General features: G+C 43.8%; 1 protein-coding gene across 1 annotated transcript; it reads left to right on the forward strand.

Annotated features, from left to right (window-relative positions):
• The first annotated feature begins 8,376 nt into the window (after positions 1-8,376).
• LOC144504002 (forkhead box protein F2-like) lies at positions 8,377-12,601 on the forward strand. The gene is made up of 2 exons (XM_078229153.1): positions 8,377-9,358; positions 12,438-12,601. The coding sequence occupies exons 1-2, from the start codon at positions 8,377-8,379 to the stop codon at positions 12,599-12,601; spliced, it is 1,146 nt and encodes a 381-aa protein (XP_078085279.1).
• The last annotated feature ends 7,225 nt before the right edge of the window (positions 12,602-19,826 follow it).

Raw genomic sequence — 19,826 nt, forward strand, 5'->3', positions numbered from 1 at the left:
AGGAGGATCGCAACAGACACCTCCAGACGCTGAAAGATGCCCTCATAAGAACAGGATATGGCGCTAGACTCATTGATCAACAGTTCCAACGCGCCACAGCGAAAAACCGCACCGACCTCCTCAGAAGACAAACACGGGACACAGTGGACAGAGTACCCTTCGTTGTCCAGTACTTCCCCGGAGCGGAGAAGCTACGGCATCTCCTCCGGAGCCTTCAACATGTCATTGATGAAGACGAACATCTCGCCAAGGCCATCCCCACACCCCCACTTCTTGCCTTCAAACAACCGCACAACCTCAAACAGACCATTGTCCGCAGCAAACTACCCAGCCTTCAGGAGAACAATGACCAAGACACCACACAACCCTGCCACAGCAACCTCTGCAAGACGTGCCGGATCATCGACACAGATGCCATCATCTCACGTGAGAACACCATCCACCAGGTACACGGTACATACTCTTGCAACTCGGCCAACGTTGTCTACCTGATACGCTGCAAGAAAGGATGTCCCGAGGCATGGTACATTGGGGAAACTATGCAGACGCTGCGACAACGGATGAATGAACACCGCTCGACAATCACCAGGCAAGACTGTTCTCTTCCTGTTGGGGAGCACTTCAGCGGTCACGGGCATTCGGCCTCTGATATTCGGGTAAGCGTTCTCCAAGGCGGCCTTCGCGACACACGACAGCGCAGAGTCGCGGAGCAGAAACTGATAGCCAGGTTCCGCACACACAAGGACGGCCTCAACCGGGATATTGGGTTTATGTCACACTATTTCACATAAATATTTCTGCTTTTTTCCTCCTGAGTCTTTATCATGCGATCCTAGAATCAGAATTTATGTCACACTATTTGTAACTCCCACAGTTGCGTGGACCTGCAGAGTTTCACTGGCTGTCTTGTCTGGAGACAATACACATCTTTTTAGCCTGTCTTGATGCTCTCTCCACTCCCATTGTTTTGTTTCTTAAAGACTGGATTAGTTGTAAGTATTCGCATTCCAACCATTATTCATGTAAATTGAGTCTGTGTCTTATAAGTTCTGTTTGTGAACAGAATTCCCACTCACCTGAAGAAGGGGCTCAGAGCCTCGAAAGCTTGTGTGGCTTTTGCTACCAAATAAACCTGTTGGACTTTAACCTGGTGTTGTTAAACTTCTTACTGTGTTTACCCCAGTCCAACGCCGGCATCTCCACATCGTTCTATTTGATCCAGGGCTCCATCTTTTGTCACACAAATATGGTCAGTCATCGACCGCGGGCGCTCCTCAGAAAAAGGTGGTACAGTGGCTAGCACTGTGCTGTCTCACAGAGCCAGGAACCCGGGTTCAGTTCCAGCCTTGGGTGACTGTGTGCAGTTTGCACGTTCTCCCGCGAAGGGTTCCTCCAGGTGGTTCGGTTTCCTCCCACACTCCAAAGATGTGTAGGTTAGGTGGATTGGCCATGATAAAATTCCCTTTAGTATCCAAAGGTGTGTAGGTTAGGTGGATTAGCCATGGTAAATTGCCACTTAGTATCCCACGATGTGCAGGTTAAGTGGATTGGCCATGATAAATTGCCCCTTAGTGTCCCAACATGTGCAGGTTAGGTGGATTGGTCATGCTAAATTTTCCCTTCGTGTCCAAAGGTGTGTAGGTTAGGTGGATTGGCCATGGTAAATTGCCACTTAGTGTCCCAAGATGTGCAGGTTAGGTGGATTGGCCATGCTAAATTGCCCCTTGGTGTCTAGGTTGTGGGTAGGTGAGATGGATTGGTCATGATAAATTTCCCCTTAGTACCCCAAGATGTGCAATTTAGATGGATTGGCCATGTTAAATTGCCCCATTAATGTCCAATGATGTGTAGGTTAAATGGCTTGGCCATGGTCAATGAGTGGGATTATGGGGGTGGGTCTTGGTAAGATACTCGTTTGGAGAGTGGGTGCAGACTCGATGGACCGAATGGCCTCCTTCTGCAACTGTAGGAATTCTATAGTTCATAGCACTAATTAGCAGGATAATCGCTTGCTGGCCTTTTTGGCTAAGAGCAAGCCCAGGATAGGGGCAATGCTTTTTCTTGTCAGCTTGAATCCTGTTGATCTCTGACTAAGAATCATCCAGACTTGAAACGTTGGCTCAATTCTCTCTCCACAGATGCTGTCAGACCTGCTGAGATTTCCAGCATTTTCTGTTTTAGTTCTACTTTTTTCAGGTAGACTCTCCGCTACTCAATGTCTATGTAGACCAGTTGAGTGGCGCACAGAGCTGGGAGTCTCTCTGCTGGAATCCTGAGACACACAGGAAGAATTGACAATATGAAAAAAATGAAAGTTAAATCTCTCAGGTGTTGGGCCCAGGACTGTAGACAAGTAGCTGGAATTATTGATTTCCAATTTGAAGCTAGGATCAAAACTTGCTTTGGACCCGCGAGTGAAATTCTCTCCCCGCTGACTGTTTATTTTTTTAAAATGCTGTCCTACAAGGCAGACAGAACTAGATGGAAAAGAGACGGCACGTCTGCCAGGGTCTGAAAGACATGCTGGTTAGGTGCATTGACCATGCTAAATTCTCACTCGGTGTACCCGAACAGGCGCCGGAGTGTGGCGACTAGGGGATTTTCACCGTAACGTCATTGCAGTGTTAATGTAAGCCTGCTTGTGATTAATAAATAAACTTTAGATATCTGGACAATGATTGAAAGCGAATCTCTTAGAGCTGTCTCTATAACATGAGCAAAGTCCAAACAGCGGGCCGCCGTTTCAATTCTCAAGCCTGTTTATGATCAGTATTTACTGTAACTAATTCCAGAATTCAGGAGAGTTTGTGTTTGATATCTTAAGGGCGGGGGGGAGATATGAAAATTCGAATTTGCACCAAAAAAACCTCTTTCTATATGAATTGTGGCGATACCTTTATTCATGAGGGGTTCCCCCGTAGAATAAACCTGCCTCAAAAATATGGAAGTGAGTAGTAAGGGAAAATGTGTCTTGGAGCTTCTGATGTGCTGAAGGATTTTTCGCCCTAATTCTGTTTTTCTATTTTGTTTTGACAGCGATCCGTGACAGGGTTACATTTTAACTGGAGATGCATTAAAGCCTTGTGGTCAGAGGCAGCGCAAGGATTTGCCGGTAATCTGTCAGCATGCACACAGCATCGCTATAGCAGGGGATCCTCCCCCCCCCCACCCCCCACCCCGCACCACTGGACAATGTAAAACAATGTAGCGGGACGGCACAGGGTGAATAGCCAACTCGCTTTTTCTTTATGTACTAAATAGGCAATACACTCATTTCGTTCTTAAATATGAAGAAATCTGTGTGTATGTGTCCACCCGTGTGTAACCAATTTGTCTTCGATCTCTCCCACCAGATGAGTGAAGCTTTAAGCTTTCCCGAGTTTTCCCTAAGTAGAAAATACACGGCCCGTTCTTCTGGCCACGGCGGCAATGTTTTCTCCCTATTACTGTCACTATTCATTCCAGTCATTTTTTTAAAAAATGCAACAGGTGCTGCCGGTGCACCTTTGGAACACCTTAGAGATGTTTGTTGTCGAATTCTTTCCACCTTCTCTAGAAAGGGAGAGAAGGTGGCGCGATATGAGACAGTGTTTGCTGGCTTTATCCTTTGATTGATTAATTCTGGGATTGTCCGGTGCTGGCTGACCGGCCCGCTCTCAAGAAATTCCGAAATGAGGCAGTTTTCTGCCCTTGATGTTTCCACGAATACGTCTGTCGCTTCCCGAGCTTTTGGCCAAAACCAAGCCAAAGATGAGGGTGCAGTGCCTTTTCTTCTCAGTTTGGATCTTGTTTGCCCCTCTTGTGGGGACCACGAATTGGATTCAATTTGAATTTGATTTTTGGAGAAAGCTAAGAGATGGATTCGGGTCTGCCCAGCCCACTCTGCTTTGTACCGTTCAGGGTGGAGTAAAAATTTTAATTTACAAAAAAAGTCACATGAAGAAAGCTAATAGGAAGATAATTACTCTCTCGAGTAATTAATAAGTGCACCCTTAAAAAATGAGTCAGGAGTCATCACCGACTGTATATTTTTTTTAGAAAGGACATTATCCAGTGTGACATTCAAAAATATTTGTACTTTAGATCACATTTTTGCTTTACAATCTCTAAGCACAAACACAGCCGAGGCAGCAAAACAAAGGTAAAAGTTACATGTGCCGGAAAATCCAGAATGTGGGGACTGGGAGCTCTGAAAGAATGTTTAGCTAGTTATCAGATTTGGGGTGTAATGTGCTGTAGCACTGTCCAGCTCCCGGTGCGTTGTCAGTTCTCTTATAATTATTTCTTGCCATTTTCACACTAGCCGCAATTTGGAAATAAATCTCAATCAGGGCGATTCTTTAGAAACACACTAATGGGGAGGGGGGGGGGTGGATACAGAGAAGTTATGTGTTTTCTTAGCAGTGACTTCTTGTATAAGCACGCCGAAGATTGACGTTATTGTTTGTATTTGAAATAATTTCAGTACAATTCTTCCCAGACAATACGGCTTACAAGCGTCCGTGTTTATATTTTGTCTAACTTGTGCTGGTCGGAATCTGATCTTAACAGTTTGGGGTTCCACTCAAACTGCGACGCAACAATAACCACGAAAAGGAAAAACAAGACGCAAGTTCGATCCTTACAAACACAAAGAGTTGACCCTTCGGCAAATTCGGGCAAAGACCCGGTTTTAGCATCGTCAACACAATCTAAATACAGGATACCCTTAAAGAATTCCTCAAGATACGCGGGAGATGGGATGTTTCTTCTGACACTGTGTTGGGGATAAGTGTGTGAAAATGCTCTTTGTGAATTAGCGAATGAAGGGTATTTTCACAGTAACTTCATTGCGGTGTTAATGGAAGCCTACTTGTGACATTAATAAATAAACTTTAAAAAACTTTAAACACCAGTTTTTACATAAATCAAACCATCATAATTTGCGTGTATTTCACTCATCGGGACAAAAGTATTCACAGTAACTTCATTGCAGTGTTAATGTAAGCCTACTGGTAATTCTAAAAAATAAAGTTAAAAAGGAACTCTGCCGAATGCTGGCCATTAAAGTTGAAGTTTCTTTTTGACATTTAGATGCGAGCCAAGTTTTAGACCGAATCCGCCGGATGAAGTCTTCAGGATCCGAACAAATAAGGAAGAGTTGAGAGAAAATAAACAAGAAGGGGTTACAAACTTGCCCTTCAGTGAACGCTTTGTCAAAAATGTGCAATCTCAGATCCTCAAACGTGTTTCCAAGTGCGCTGGCATTGCCAGCGAATGGGGGGGTGTAACGTTGTAAGGGGATTCCAGAGAAATACATCTACCTCGTCCGTGTGCCAAATCTACCAACATCTATCCCAAAATAAATGGATTGGAGAATTGAATGCGCATGTCTATATTTCCACCCGAACTATTGATAATAAGGCGCACCACTATCCCGTATACACAGACAATACAGGCTATTGTGATGAACCCAACGGACTGCTGTCGATTCCTTCTTGCAATTAATCAAGCCTCTTTTGTTGGAAGGTGAAATCTGGAGAGGTGCGATTTCAGACACCAGTCGAGTCATTTGGGTTTGTGTGTGTGTGAATCGCTGCAAAACCGCTGGCTGGGCCCGAGGGGAAGCTGTCGACGCCTGCAAAGTTAATTTTGCTTTTCTTTGTCTAATTATTGTAGCGCTCAGGGGGGGGAAAGCCGACTGCTGGAGTGGAGCAGTAAACTGACACCCACTCTCTGTGTGTGGTACAGGCGAGGTTTGATGAGAAAAGGCCTGCTTCCACTCACGTCAAAGCTAGTTATCCTGGACAATATTCCACACACACACAGAAGAGGACTCATCCAGCATTACTTCACTCATTCTCTCTCTCTCTAATCACCTTTCCCATTCCCCTTCTCATTTCGTCGTCTTTTGGTACATTCATTCTTTTTTCCCCATTTCATCACTGCTTGCGTTCATTAATCGCTGCTATCCCGTAATTTAAAAAAAAAATTATACTGTTACACACTAAGTTCTGCTTTGGAATATTTCAGAGAGACATGATATGGTTTAACTTTTTTTGTTTAAAAAGTTCTTTAGAAATAATTGCAATGAATTAATCTTATTAAGTACAGTTATCCAACAGTGTCCGTCGTATCATTTTAGAAAATAAATCTTTACAATGAATTATCTTCGATTGAGAACCTCAGACATTTTAAATCCAGATTGTATTAAAACTAATTGAACCAGTGTGTCTAACTTGTATGGGATGGGGAGGTGTAAGTTTGTGAATCTCGCTGTAAAGTACATTTTGTTTCCCATCATTCTACCTTTTAAAAAGAAACTAGCACGGATACAGGAATTGTGGCAAATCTTTGTGTAAAACAACATATTTAATAAAGATTTGAAATTAGAAATCAACTAAGGAAATAATTTCGACTATCCAAATTAGATGATGCAGTATCTGAAACCGAACAGTATACAATCTGAGTGGATTTGTATGCATATGTCGGTACACATTTGAATGTATCGGTGTCTTGGTGTGTTTGAGTGTATTGGGGTCGGTCAGTCAGTGTGTGTTGTGTGAAGCATGTGGCGGTATGTGTGTACCATGTGCATCTGTGGCTGTGCTTTTTTCATACATGCGAGTATCAGAGCAAGCGCCTGGAAATAATTGTACAGCACCTTCCTCGAATAAGCGTCTTACATCTCAAGTAGGTCCCAGGTACCTTTACAAAAGGGCCTCCTGAGGAGCAACTTCATATCTTTGCCCTGACCAGAGTGTAATGCGATTATTGATAGGAGGCGGATGATAGAAATGTGGATATTCATATTGTATTTTGCTCGCTGGTTGCCCTCCTTTAATAATTACACAACATTCATTCAGCCAAAGAGCAATCCGGACCATTTTAAGAGGCTGCAAAATTGACCCTTGATGCTGAAGGCGGCCCGTTTCAACGAAGCAAAAGGGATGTGCTGCGGGAAGCTGGGGTCGTTCGCAGATAGACTGGCGCAGGCTTGTACCGAATGGTAGCAAAATGAGATTAAGGAATGAAATGATCGGGAATGAATAGAGCTGATGGGGGAAAAGGGGAGGAATATACCCTCACTCTGCCAGCGATTCCGATACAAGTTCATTTGTATAAAACTTTAAAAAAATGCAAGAAGGATCCTTTGAAAATGTGGAAACCTTCAAACAACATTTTGGATATATATTGATAATCAGGACACGCAGCCAGTAAGAAAAACGAATGCTTCCTCTCCTTCTCACTCTCCCTAACATGTGATGTTTAAATGAGATTGATTAATGAACTAATTGCTTGGGTCGAATGGGTTGGTGGCGAGAATCTGCACATTTAAAACAAGATATAAATATGTGTATTATACATATAAAATATTAAATATATAATATTGTATATGTATATAATATATTTACATATATTACATACATATACAATATACGTATCCCATATATTTACATCTATTATATACATGTACAATATTTCATTATTTTATATTATATATGTATAATACACATATTTATATCTTCTTGTTTTAAATGTGCAGATTCTCGCTACCAACCCATTCGACCCAAGCAATTAGTTCATATATATATATATATATATATAAATATATTATATATACCTTCCCGAGATGTGCTAAAAGGAAAGGGGGGGGGGTCTAAATTCAGGTTTCGTCCGAGAGGAGGAGGTTCAGACGGGAGGTTTACTCAGTGATATGTGGCCACGCTTTCTCTGGCTTTCACCAGCCATTGCGGGAGAGAGAGAGAGGGAGGGAGAGAGAGAGAGAGAGAGGGAGGGAGAGAGAGAGGGGGAGAAAGAGGGGGAAGAGAAATAGAGCGACCTCTCTGCGTTTCCTCTTGATAAAGGGGTGGTCACCAGGTGAAGGAAGCGGCAGCGAATCTCAGGGGCCACTCACACCACTGCCAGGAGTCAGAGGGAACTTTTTTTCACCCCCCCCCCCTCCCCCTCCTCCTCCCAGCTATCCAATCTCCTACAGATGGGAACGTCAGCCAGCTTCGGCAGATGAAGCGGTCGCCAGCTCCGACGAGAGGCCCGGGTGGAGCATGCAGGCAGGCAGGCAGGCATACCTGGGAATTAAGGCGAATCTGGCGTTGAACCGTCCACATGTCTGCAGCCGGCCCAAGCGTGAGGAGCGAGGCTTAGAGCAATGAGGCGGCTGTCAGAGGGCCACTGAATAGGACGCTTGTGTGTCTGACGTGTGGAGCAAATGTCCTGCGGTCCAGTGAAACCAAATAGGGCGTAGCGTCTACAGGGATCATTATTATAGGGGGAATAAAAAGTTTTTCTTCTTCTTAATCCCCCCTCCCCCTCACCCTGACCCTCCGCCCCCTTTCTCTCCGGATCGCAGACACTCTGCCTTGGCTTCAGAAGAGGATGACTACCGAATCCCCACAACAGCATCTGGAGCCTCCGGCCAACATAAGATCCAGCCCGGTCCCGGGAGTGCTGAAGTCGGCCCTGATCACACAGCAATCCCCGGCCATGGAGAACTCCACTCTGGCCAAAGTCAAGAAGACCAACGGTGGCTTGCGGCGGCCCGAGAAGCCCCCTTACTCTTACATCGCCCTGATAGTGATGGCCATTCAGAGCTCCCCCACCAAGCGGCTGACCCTGAGTGAGATCTACCAATTCCTGCAGACCCGCTTCCCCTTCTTCCGGGGCTCCTACCAGGGCTGGAAGAACTCGGTGCGCCACAATCTCTCCCTGAACGAGTGCTTCATCAAGTTGCCAAAGGGTCTCGGCAGACCCGGGAAGGGACATTACTGGACTATTGACCCGGCCAGCGAATTCATGTTTGAGGAAGGCTCGTTCCGCCGCAGACCCCGAGGCTTCCGCAGGAAATGCCAGACCCTCAAACCCATGTATCGGATGATGAACGGCTTAGGGTTTGGCCCCTCTCTCATCCCGCAACCCTTCGACTTCCAGGGCCCGACGACTTCGCTTTCCTGCCACGCCAACGGCTACAACCTGGAGAACAGCCTCAGCATGATGAGTAACTCAATGTCCGGGAGCTATGATGGACTCAGCAGCGGCCACCACGTCCCCCACATGTCCCCCAACCCTGGCTCGACATACATGGCCAGCTGCCCCGTGTCTTCGGGTGGGGAGTATGGTCCCGACAGCAGCAGTAGCCCAGTGCCATCCTCCCCTGTTATTGCCAGTGCCTTGGAATGCCATTCCCCCTATTCAGCCTCGGCTGCCCAGTGGTCATCCTCGGGAGGTTCCCCGTACATTAAGCAGCAGAGCCTGGGTCACATCAACTCTGTCCCTTCCAGCCTTCACTCCAGCATGTCTTCCTACTCGCTGGAACAGAGTTACCTACACCAGAATACAAGGGACCCGGCCGAAATTACAGGTGAGGTGCTGAACAGTCTTCCCTCGGTGTTTTGAAATAGAGCAAACTATATTTTTGCCTTGTTTTGCTTATTCAACCCATCACACATAGGTCGGCAGGCAACAGATCTTGACTACAATCCTTTCTTAAATTAATTATGCAATGTCAAATTTCTGAAATAGAATAAAATATTAGAGTGCGTCTGGTAAAACCCCCAAAAGAATGAGGGGGAAAGCCCAAGTGAAAAGAGGTTTTTTAAACTGGCGAGATTAGCTGTCTAATAACAGCGACAGTGCAGCCCAAGAGTTGAATCGCTTATATTAATGTATTCTTCGATCAGAAAACTTATTGAGAACGTTACAGTCTGAGGAGCAAAGGGTCGAATTGCAGGGTTCACGTTGAAAGATGAGGGGCAAACGGAATATAGGGCGGCGTATGCTAAAGGAGAGGTGCATAGCAATCGTGCGAATAACGAAGCATCACTTTAGCGTTAACGAGGCGACGTGGAAGCGTGACTCTCAATAATGGAATTGGAATAATAGCAATAAGTGTTATCTGTTGCAGCTGGGATTAGGTTAAAGCTGTGGCCCAATCCTTCATCAGCCTTACACGTTAAAAATGTCTGATTTTATACAACGTTGCTGCATTTTTTTTTAAAGAATTTAAAATATATTTGACTGATGCATTACAAATGTAACGTTGGAAGATTAATGTCCTTTTCCCCTCAGAAAATGCACATCTTACTGATGTTTTACGAATTACCTATGTCGATGGAATTATTGCCTGTCTCGAACAGGTTATACAATCGTATATTTGACGAAGGTTTACAGCTGTTGTAATTAACTATACTTTTTCATGGTTTCAAACGTTTAAAAAGTCCCTTATCAAAGGTTAGTGCGTATTATTTTGCCCCCCCCCCCCCCCCATTTTAAATGTCTTTTTGCTGAAACGGCGAAACAGCGAGAAAAACAAAACCCCAACGTCTACAAGATGTATAGGAAGCGTGGAGTCTCGAGGCAGAACTCTCCAAACAGTCACTGAAAACGCGGGTCGGGGAGGTTAACTAAACAAAGACAGTCGCGGCCGGACCACACTGAAGAGGATTTTAGCTTGACTTAACCCAGATGAGAGCTGATTCTGTTAAACGTTCTGGGAACCAATGTTCGGCAACTGCCAACACAAAGGCATATGTATCTATCTGCCCCATGCACTGTCGGGTCGGAGTTAAAAGTTGCACTTTTTAAATATGTATATGTACATGAGATATCAAAGTGGCAATGATTTGGACAATTACAATGATAGGTGGCCAGAGTGACGTGTTGCAGAAACAGCAGCCCTAACACATAAAAGGCGCAATGGACAACTTGTAGTCCCGAGATGTGTGTGTTTGTGTGTGTTCTGTATATGTGTGTATGTGTATTATGTGTGTATCTTGTGTCTGTGTTATGTGTAGGTGTGTCTTGTGTGGGTATGTGTATTGTATGTGTTGTATGTGTATGTCTGTTGTATGTATGTGTATGTGTTTTGCATGTGTATTGTGTTGTATGTGTTTGTATGTTGTGTATGTGTGTTGTATGTGTGTTGTGTATGTTTTGTGTATGTGTGTTGTATGTGTATGTGTTTTGCGTATGTGTGTTGTATGTGTGTTGTGTGTGTGTGTTTTGTGTATGTGTGTTGTATGTGTGCTGTGTATGTGTGCTGTGTATGTGTTTTGTGTATATGTGTTGTATGTGTGTTGTGTGTGTGTTTTGTGTATGTGTGTTGTATGTGTATGCGTGTTATGTGGGTGGGGGAGGATGAGGGTTGGTGCAGATAACCGGCTGTACCGATTCTAATTTCCCTTCGGTTCCCGGCTACTAGCGGATGTTCTCTAATAACCGCGTGCACCAGAGTTCCTTATTTTAGTATATTTTTTCAATGACAGCCGCCAAAATATTGGAACTAATATTGAAAACCTTGTCAAATGCTTTACCAAGACTCTGCAATCTAGCCCAGTCTGTGATATATGAAAGCATTGTGGATGGACCATTAATAAATGACAGTGTCGAGTATTATTTGAAGATGTCATGGAAAGTCGGCATCATCTTGAAGCCGAATATCTGGCCCAAACAGCAAAAATAGCTGGATTTCCGCCCCTGTACCAGTTGATTATATTCTTGCTAGCTGAGAAAATATACAAATCTCCGATGAAAAAATGTCGTTGTTTGAAATGAGGTGCACGATTTCATAAAGCGTTTCACAGAAAGATTGAGGCCGCTTCTATCAGGACATTGGCATAATGCGATGCTTTCAGATAGAACTGACGATTATGGGCCATGGTACTGTACTGGGTGTAATATCAGCATTCGGTATATAGACGGCAGCTGCACACTGAAAACGGGTTAACTCCAATTTGGTTACAAACAAAACATAAAATATATATTCATCAAAACTCCCCATGTATCTGCCCCTCGAAACAATTTTATTAAATGAAGGGTTAATTGGGATTGTCTGGGAGTTTGATCAAACAGCAAATTAAACTAAATGCGTCCTATTAATAAAATTCTGAGATAGTTACCCTAGCTGGACCTTGTGAACTGAAATGAGATTTGCTTCGGCACTGACAGTGAGTGGCTTATGATTGTAACAACTGTAAGGCTTAAATAGGAAATGGGGTTTTCGCCCTTGGCATAGAGGGTTTCCAAACAAGTGGATAAGGGAGAGCAGTATCTTAAAAAATAACACCTTGAAGCGGGGATGCTCTAACCATGTGCATGCTTAACAGTGAGGCCGACTCTACCGAGTCCGAAAAGACACATGTGGAGTTAACATCTGGCAAACTAGAGACAGCCCCTTAAACATGCGACCGTGTCCCACATAAAACGTCCTTATTTCCAAAACAAAACCCTGATTTTATGTTTTACCCTGTGCATACACACACACACCATGATGTCGTTCGGGGTGTGATTCCCCAGGCGGAATGAGAGCAAATATGTATCGACCTCTTCATTTTTTTTAATCACTGAACATGTGAAGTGATAATGATTGAAATGCAGCTAATAGCGAGCCCCCCGCGCGGAGTGGCCAGCCTTGTCTAACACTCGCTCTTGTGTCGTTCCAGTGGGGCTCCCTCGCTATCAGACTCACTCCTCGCCTGTTTGTGACAGAAAGGATTTCGTGCTCAACTTCAACGGGATCTCTTCTTTCCACCCCTCGCCCAGCGGCTCATACTATCACCACCACCATCAGAGTGTGTGTCAGGACATCAAACCTTGTGTTATGTGAACAGACCCTGAACAGAGCACCCTTCTCAACAACCCGCCTCTCCTCTGATGCATTTGCTGTCGCTGTTGGTTATTCTGACTAATGTTAAACCCAAGCCAGGACTCGGCACTGTGAAGAGTTGAGAGTTTCGTCTCCCCCCCTCAGAGTCTTTGCTCTACAACAGGGGGAGGGGGAGAGAATAAATGCCTTTGAGGACACCCTAGTATTTCCAGATCTGCGACGCGGCTGCCGATTTAAAAATGTGACTGTCTCCTTAGCTGGAGCTGTCTCGGTGAAAACAAGGAATGATTTAACCCCGAAGACGAACTGTCCTATTAGTTAAGAAGGAAGAGTTGGTGCGTATATGAGGAGTCTAATTATTTTAACAGCATTCAGTTTCTATAGCAGTATTAAGAGCGGAATGATTAGTGGGGAGCATTAGTGTACTGTATTTATGTATAAATTTTGAAACCAAAAGGTCACACTTGATACCATGACAGTATTACAGATACTGAATCGTTATTTTTTTTGCGAGGACTATCCGGATTTTTAGCATTAACTATAATAAGGCACATATATATACACGCACATTATGCTTTTATAAATGAATACATTTGAATATAATTGCACTTGAAAAATGTATACTTTATGATTCTTTGTCAAAACTATTTTGTTGCAAAAACTAAGTTCAATAAAAAAAATATAATTCGGAATGTCGCTTATTCCACTTTTCTTATCGAAAAATGAATTCAGGTCCCACATCGAGAGAAGGCGGATGCTGCACTCCTAATCGGATTTACAATGTGACCCCTGTTTGCCCACATGCCTGCATTTCGTAAACGCCAATTGCAAAATATACCCGCTCCATAAAAGATTGTTTTAAGTAACATTGACTGCTGCATTCATCAGTATAGTCTGGATAAAACTGATTGACGAATCGGCTAGCACCGCTGACAGATTTTAGACTATATTTTGTGCAGAGAGGAAGTGGCCCGCTCAGTGTCCGGCGGTGTTAAGGACATCACTGAGTTCTATTTTTTAAGTGTCCAATTACTAAAATTGTGCTTCCAAATTGAGAACGTTTGCCCTTTGAAGGAACCTGATTATATTCTAATCTTAAAGGTGAATGCTTTTGTCATTATTGACACCTAGAAATGGTCCAAAGGAGAAACAATTGATAATAGTTGCTCAAATGGCCTCCTTCTGCACTGCAGGGATTCTACGATTCTAAGTTTAGACAGAATTACAATCGCTAAACCCCTCCAGCGAATGCATATGGTTTTTATTCAACGAAATAGCGAAAAGGCAAAGCCAGATTTAGAGGTTTAAAGACATTTGAATCTGCACTATTTGTTAATTCTGGCTTGCGGGAGTTAAAAGTCACAGTTGTTTCTTTTCATAAACTCGACAACTCCAGAGGCACTGAGAAGGACGTTGTTAGAAAACGGAAGAGGGTCAGGGAGGACAGTCCAGGGCTGAGAATGAGGCGTTTGACAGTGACCCCCCCGTGCAGAAAGGGCACGGCTCTGGATAAATATAGCAGCTGATTCGTGTCCTCTTCAACAGCAGGTCAGACCCTCCCGCCCTTCCACTCCCACCCTCGCCAGTATAATATACCCGTTATCAGTAGCATTCTGAAAGCCTTCCTCCACGGCTTTCCCGATGAATGTTCGCAATCAGCAACATCAGTTACGATTGTGTGTTTGTGCGAAGCGCAATTCTGCAGCAATTCTGCCTTCGCGATTTTAACCAGGACACATTGTACTTGGGAACGGGGGTTGGGGGGGGGGGGGGAGGAGTCCCATCTCTTGGTGCGTACCCCCCTTACAAACAATCCCATTTGATCGAGTTGTTCAAAGAGTGGCAAGTAGGGGGACCCCAGCTTATTCAAGCAGCCAGCCCCTCTCTGTTCCCCTTGGTGACCGAAGCACTGAAAAGGTATTGGGCACCACAGCAAGTTTGCATTTCAAAATCTTCTGTCAAAACAGCTCGGGAGAAGGGAGTGAAATGGGTTAAAATGCCGAAAACCTATCTGCAGTTTCGGGCCCGCAGTGACTTGATTGAAATATTTACCCTGTGGCATTAACAGCACCAACATTAACCACATTTACAGTAAATTAAATCAAATTTCTCAAGGGTCTCAACTGGATAACTGCAAATGATGGATCTCCATAAAAAAACTAATGTGGGAATTGTAATACTTATTGGGAATCATGCAGATTCGAAACAAGAACATACAAATCAGTTTAGAATTCCTTTTAGTTTTTATTCTTCATTACTCCACACGATAAAGAATGATAAGAATTTATCGGGGGCTCATATCTGAATCTATGCGCGTCATGTTATTTTCATATAAAGCCTCAAAACTATTAAAGATGTTGCTGCATTTTTTCTGTATTTTAATTTCCAGTTTTGAGATCTATTTTGTAAACTTCTCAATGCTGTGTCCATCCCGGGACGGTAAACCCAGAGCCTTCCTTCCCCGCAGTGACAACTTGTAGGGACAAAACGACACATCAGGTTTTGCCAACTGCCCTTCTTCACTGAGTGTGCGGTGGTCGACTCTCGATAGATTTTTAAAAAACTTTTTTTTGGCAAGATTTCCCCCCCCCCCCACGACTTGAGTTTACATTCTTAAGTCGCTTCATAAAATGGATATCTGCCGCACATGTGAGCGGTTTATTTAGATTGTGTATGTGGGCTGGTGGGGAGAGAGACAGCGCTGGATCAGCTCCCCTTCAATCACTCACAGACACACACACACCAGGCTAATGGCAGGAGTTGCTGTGTGCGGACAGAGCGCCCTCGGCCAATCTCTTTGGTCATTGCACCACATGCAATCAGAAAGAGATATACAAATATACAATTTTTCAGCATCATTCTGAAATGCAGCGAGCTGCTGGGATTCCCCCTCAAATATCAGCATATTTTGTTTTTTAAAAATGCTCTTGCCCTTGTCTTTTCTTCATGGGATTTTTTTTATTCGTTCAGGGTATGTGGGCACTGCAGGCTATTTATTGCCCATCCCTAAATACCCTCCATTCCAGAGTGGAATTTGAGACTGAACCACATTCCTTTGGGAGTCTGGAGTCACATGTAGGCCAGACCAGGTAACAGCAGATTTCCTTCCCTAAAGTGAATCCGGATGGGTTTTAGAACATTCGACAATGGTTTCACAGTCATAATTAGACTTGTAATTCCAAATTTGTATTGAATTCAAATTTCACTATCTGTCTTGGTGGGATTTGAACCCAGGTCCACAAGAGCATTAACGCGGGTCTCTAGATTACTAATCCAGTGACAATACCACTAGGCCACTACTCCCCTTTAATCACAAATCGAATTGTTTGCCCTTTTCTGATAAGCTTTCCATTACTTGTTTCCTTCTGTTACCTGCGTCTCACCCTCCTCACTTTTTGATTTGATTTGATTTATTATTGTCACATGTATTAGTATACAGTGAAAAGCATTGCTTCTTGCACGCTATACAGATAAGGCATACCGTTCATGGAGAAGGGAAGGACAGAGTGCAGAATGTAGTGTTACAGCCATAGCTAGGATACAGAGAAAGATCAACTCAGTGCGAGGTAGGTCCATATAATAACAGGCACCACCCAGTCAATATGGAGAATCCTGTTCCCCCTTTAATGTCAAGGCAATGTACCGATTGAAGTAATCTATTCATGATGTGAAGAGAATATTCGGGCATACGGGCACAAATTATGAGTTGTTATATATTCTAGATAGATTACCTACAATCTGAAAGTAGCTACAGAAATGATGGGAGTTCAGTCAATATTACGGTAGGGCGGAATTCGAGCAATATTGTAGCGATGTTCTCTTATTGGGCCAGCAATCCAGGGGACGCGAGTCTGAAAAGTAATTTGTAAATACATTATTATTTTTTTTGAATCTGGTATCATTAAAGTGAACATGAAGCTGTCGGATTATCCCAAAGGCCCAACTAGTTCACTAAATATCTGCCTCCTATACCCGCCCGCCAGACTGCACAAAAGTGACTGACCCTTACATGTCTCGGAAATGGCCCCCGCAAGCCGCTCCATGGGGTTAAGATTAATTGCAGCAGAATGCATCGTTTCTCGGCCTTTGGGCTAAGATCAAGTGTAGGATTAAGCTTGAGATCAGGTGTAATGTCTGCTTCTGTCAGCTTGGATCTGGCATGTCGTCCTCCTTTTATGGGGACCTTGAATTGGATGAAATTTGAAATAGTTTTTTTTTGCCGCAAGCAAGGTTCAAGGGTTCGTCCCCCATCAACTCTGCACATTGGTTTTGGAACTCCAAGAATGGAATACAATTTTTTGAAAAATAATTAACTGCAACATAAAGGAGGTAATAAAGGCTGGACATTAAATGCCAGAGAGGCCCACACCCCGAGGATATTTATTTTCAATATTGATCCATTAAACTCGAGTCCAGATGATGGGATGAATCGATATTTTTACACAGTACGAACGAAAACAATCACACCAGCAGCATTTGTTTGTGCCGCGCGGCGTGAATCATTCTGCAGCCACGCTAACAGACCATCAGCACTATACCACAGCACACGAACTTCAATAGATTAGACAGTAAAGTGCAGATAGCTCCCAAATGGTCGCAAGTAATGGACAATATCCTGACTAATGTTATGAATGCAATTATTCGGTCAGGACAGCGAACATAGCCAGCCTGTACCCGCTCCTGCACGGGGTTATCTAATAACTGTTCTATTCTTTCTTTAAAAAGTCGTTTATTTAATGACAGTAACGGTGCGAGTGCATGCAGCAAACGCGGTGAAAGATCCTAGACAGACATGTGAAAAGCAAAGTAAAAGAAACACACTGGAGTAAACAAAATAGAGGACTCGCAACAAGTGATAAAGATAATCAGGGGGAAAAAAATAACCTTTCGGGCCAGTTCGCCTGGTCATTCATTACATGATATATGTACACATATCGAACCTGTAAAGTTAGCACGAATTCCTTCAGGTGTTCCCCCATCAACTGCGTCTTCATTTATAGACCTAAGATATTGATTGTAGTCTCACCCCCCGTTTATCTAATTGTTGAAAACATATATTCCAAATCACACCAACCGAGTTCTGCTCCTCTGATTGAGGTGGTGTTATGTCAGCCCATGAAGTTGATTTCTGTCTGAATCCGCCCCTCCAACCGTGTCTGTAAAATTCTGATGAAGATAAACCACGCTTGTGAGTGTCGCAGCGTATCGGGCAAAATCAGCCGCCAGATTAGTTGGATTCCAGTCTATCGAATTCCACTAACTAATTCAAATGATATTTTTTTTAAATGATTCGCTTCTGAAGTACTTACTTTATTTCACTGTATAAAGCAATACTTTTCACTCTATACCAATACACATGACAATAATAAATCAAATCAAAAAAGTTTTTTAAAAATGGCCTGGAAAAAAATCTGCCCGTCTCGTAGGGTGATTACAATTTAAAAAAGATTGTAAACATAAATCGTTTGTTTAAACTATTACATATTATCAAGTTAACCGCCAATTAATGACAATATAATTCTGGAGAATGAGTACCAATTACAAAGGAGTTAATAGCAGAGATTTTAAACTAGTATTGATCGGATTTTCCGATCAGAGACAGCTTTCAGTTCGCTCTTACTAATGTTAAACACAACCTAACATAAACATTGGCTAATGGTGTTAGGGCTTATCACTGCGAGTACTCCACAAGCCGCCTGCGTGAACCAGGATACTGCAAACAAGCAAGATGTGATTGCTGGCTATTTCCCTCTCGCCCTTTTGGATTGTTGGTGTTGCCGTTACTGGTACATAAAAATCATAGAAACCCTGCAGTGCAGAAGGAGGCCATTCGGCCCATCAAGTCTACACCGACAACAATCCCACCCAGGCCCTATCCCCGCTTAGTTACCCTACTAATCCCTCGAACCTATCACATCCCGGGAAACTAAGGGTTAATTTAGCATGTCCAATCAACCTAACCTGCCCATTTTTGGAGTGTGGGAGGAAACACGGGGAGAACGTGCAAACTCCACACAGACAGTGACCCAAGTCGGGAATACGAACCCAGGTCCCTGGAGCTGTGAGGCAGCAGTGCTAACCACTGTGCCACCGTGCCGCCCCATTGCTAGTGGTATAATCAAGTTATCGCCCAGGAGCTGGACAATCGCAGGGCCTTCCAGGATCCAGCCATTAATATGTACAAGTCTCAGAGTGTCACTTTTTGATTTGATTTATTATTGTCACATGTAGTATTGTTTCTTGCACACTATACAGACAAAGCATATGGTACCTAGAGAAGGAAAGGAGAGGGCGCAGACAGTCATAGCTAGGGTGTGAAGAAAGGTCAACTTAATATAAAGTAGGCCCATTCAAAAGTCTGATGGCAACAGGGAAGAAGCTCTAAGATAAAAACAAAATACTGCGGATGCTGGAATCTGAAACCAAAACAGAAAATGCTGGAAAATCTCAGCAGGTCTGACAGCATCTGTGGGGAGAGAATAGAGCTGACGTTTCAGATGACCCTCCGAGCCAACGTTTCGAGTCTGGATGACCCTACCAGAGGAAGGGTCATTCAGACTCGAAACGTTGGCTCTATTCTCTCCCCACAGATGCTGTCAGACCTGCTGAGATTTTCCAGCATTTTCCGTTTTTGTGCGAGGGAAGAATCTCTCTTCGTCGAAGGGTTCAGCTATTGATATGTGGGTGTGCATTGGCAGACTTTCTGTTACTACCTTGAAGTTTAGCCTTTCGATAGAATGGTTTGTGAGATTATTCCTACAGTAATAGTTGTGTTTTCCCCGGCTGTTGTTCAAGGAACCCTAACCTGATGTCTCTCCCGCTTTGGCGACATAATTCAGAAATTCGATCCTTTTTTCCCCCACATTTGTATTTAACCTGTTAACGCCGGACGAAGGAATAATTTTGGCAAACATGCATTGGGGGCCTATTTGTCTAAACCCCTTCCCCCACCCCCCCCCCCCGCCCCCTCCCAGAGCTTGCAGTTTTTTAGCTCGCTTCTCCCTGCGAGGCTAGAATTAGGCCAACTTAATCATTACTCATCCCACAGAAATAGAAACGCGGGAGATATTGCATGCACATCTCGCTCTGTGTATGACATCCATACACTGACTGTCACTGTGCGTATGAACAGGCCCCAAACAACGGCGGCGTTAACCAATGATGGGAGCCCAGGGCATAAAATGGGGCTTATAATTTATAAAGGTTTCAAACTCTTTCCGAAAAC

Source organism: Mustelus asterias, chromosome 2 (genome assembly GCF_964213995.1).
Source record: "Mustelus asterias chromosome 2, sMusAst1.hap1.1, whole genome shotgun sequence".
Classification (NCBI taxonomy): Eukaryota; Metazoa; Chordata; class Chondrichthyes; order Carcharhiniformes; family Triakidae; genus Mustelus; species Mustelus asterias.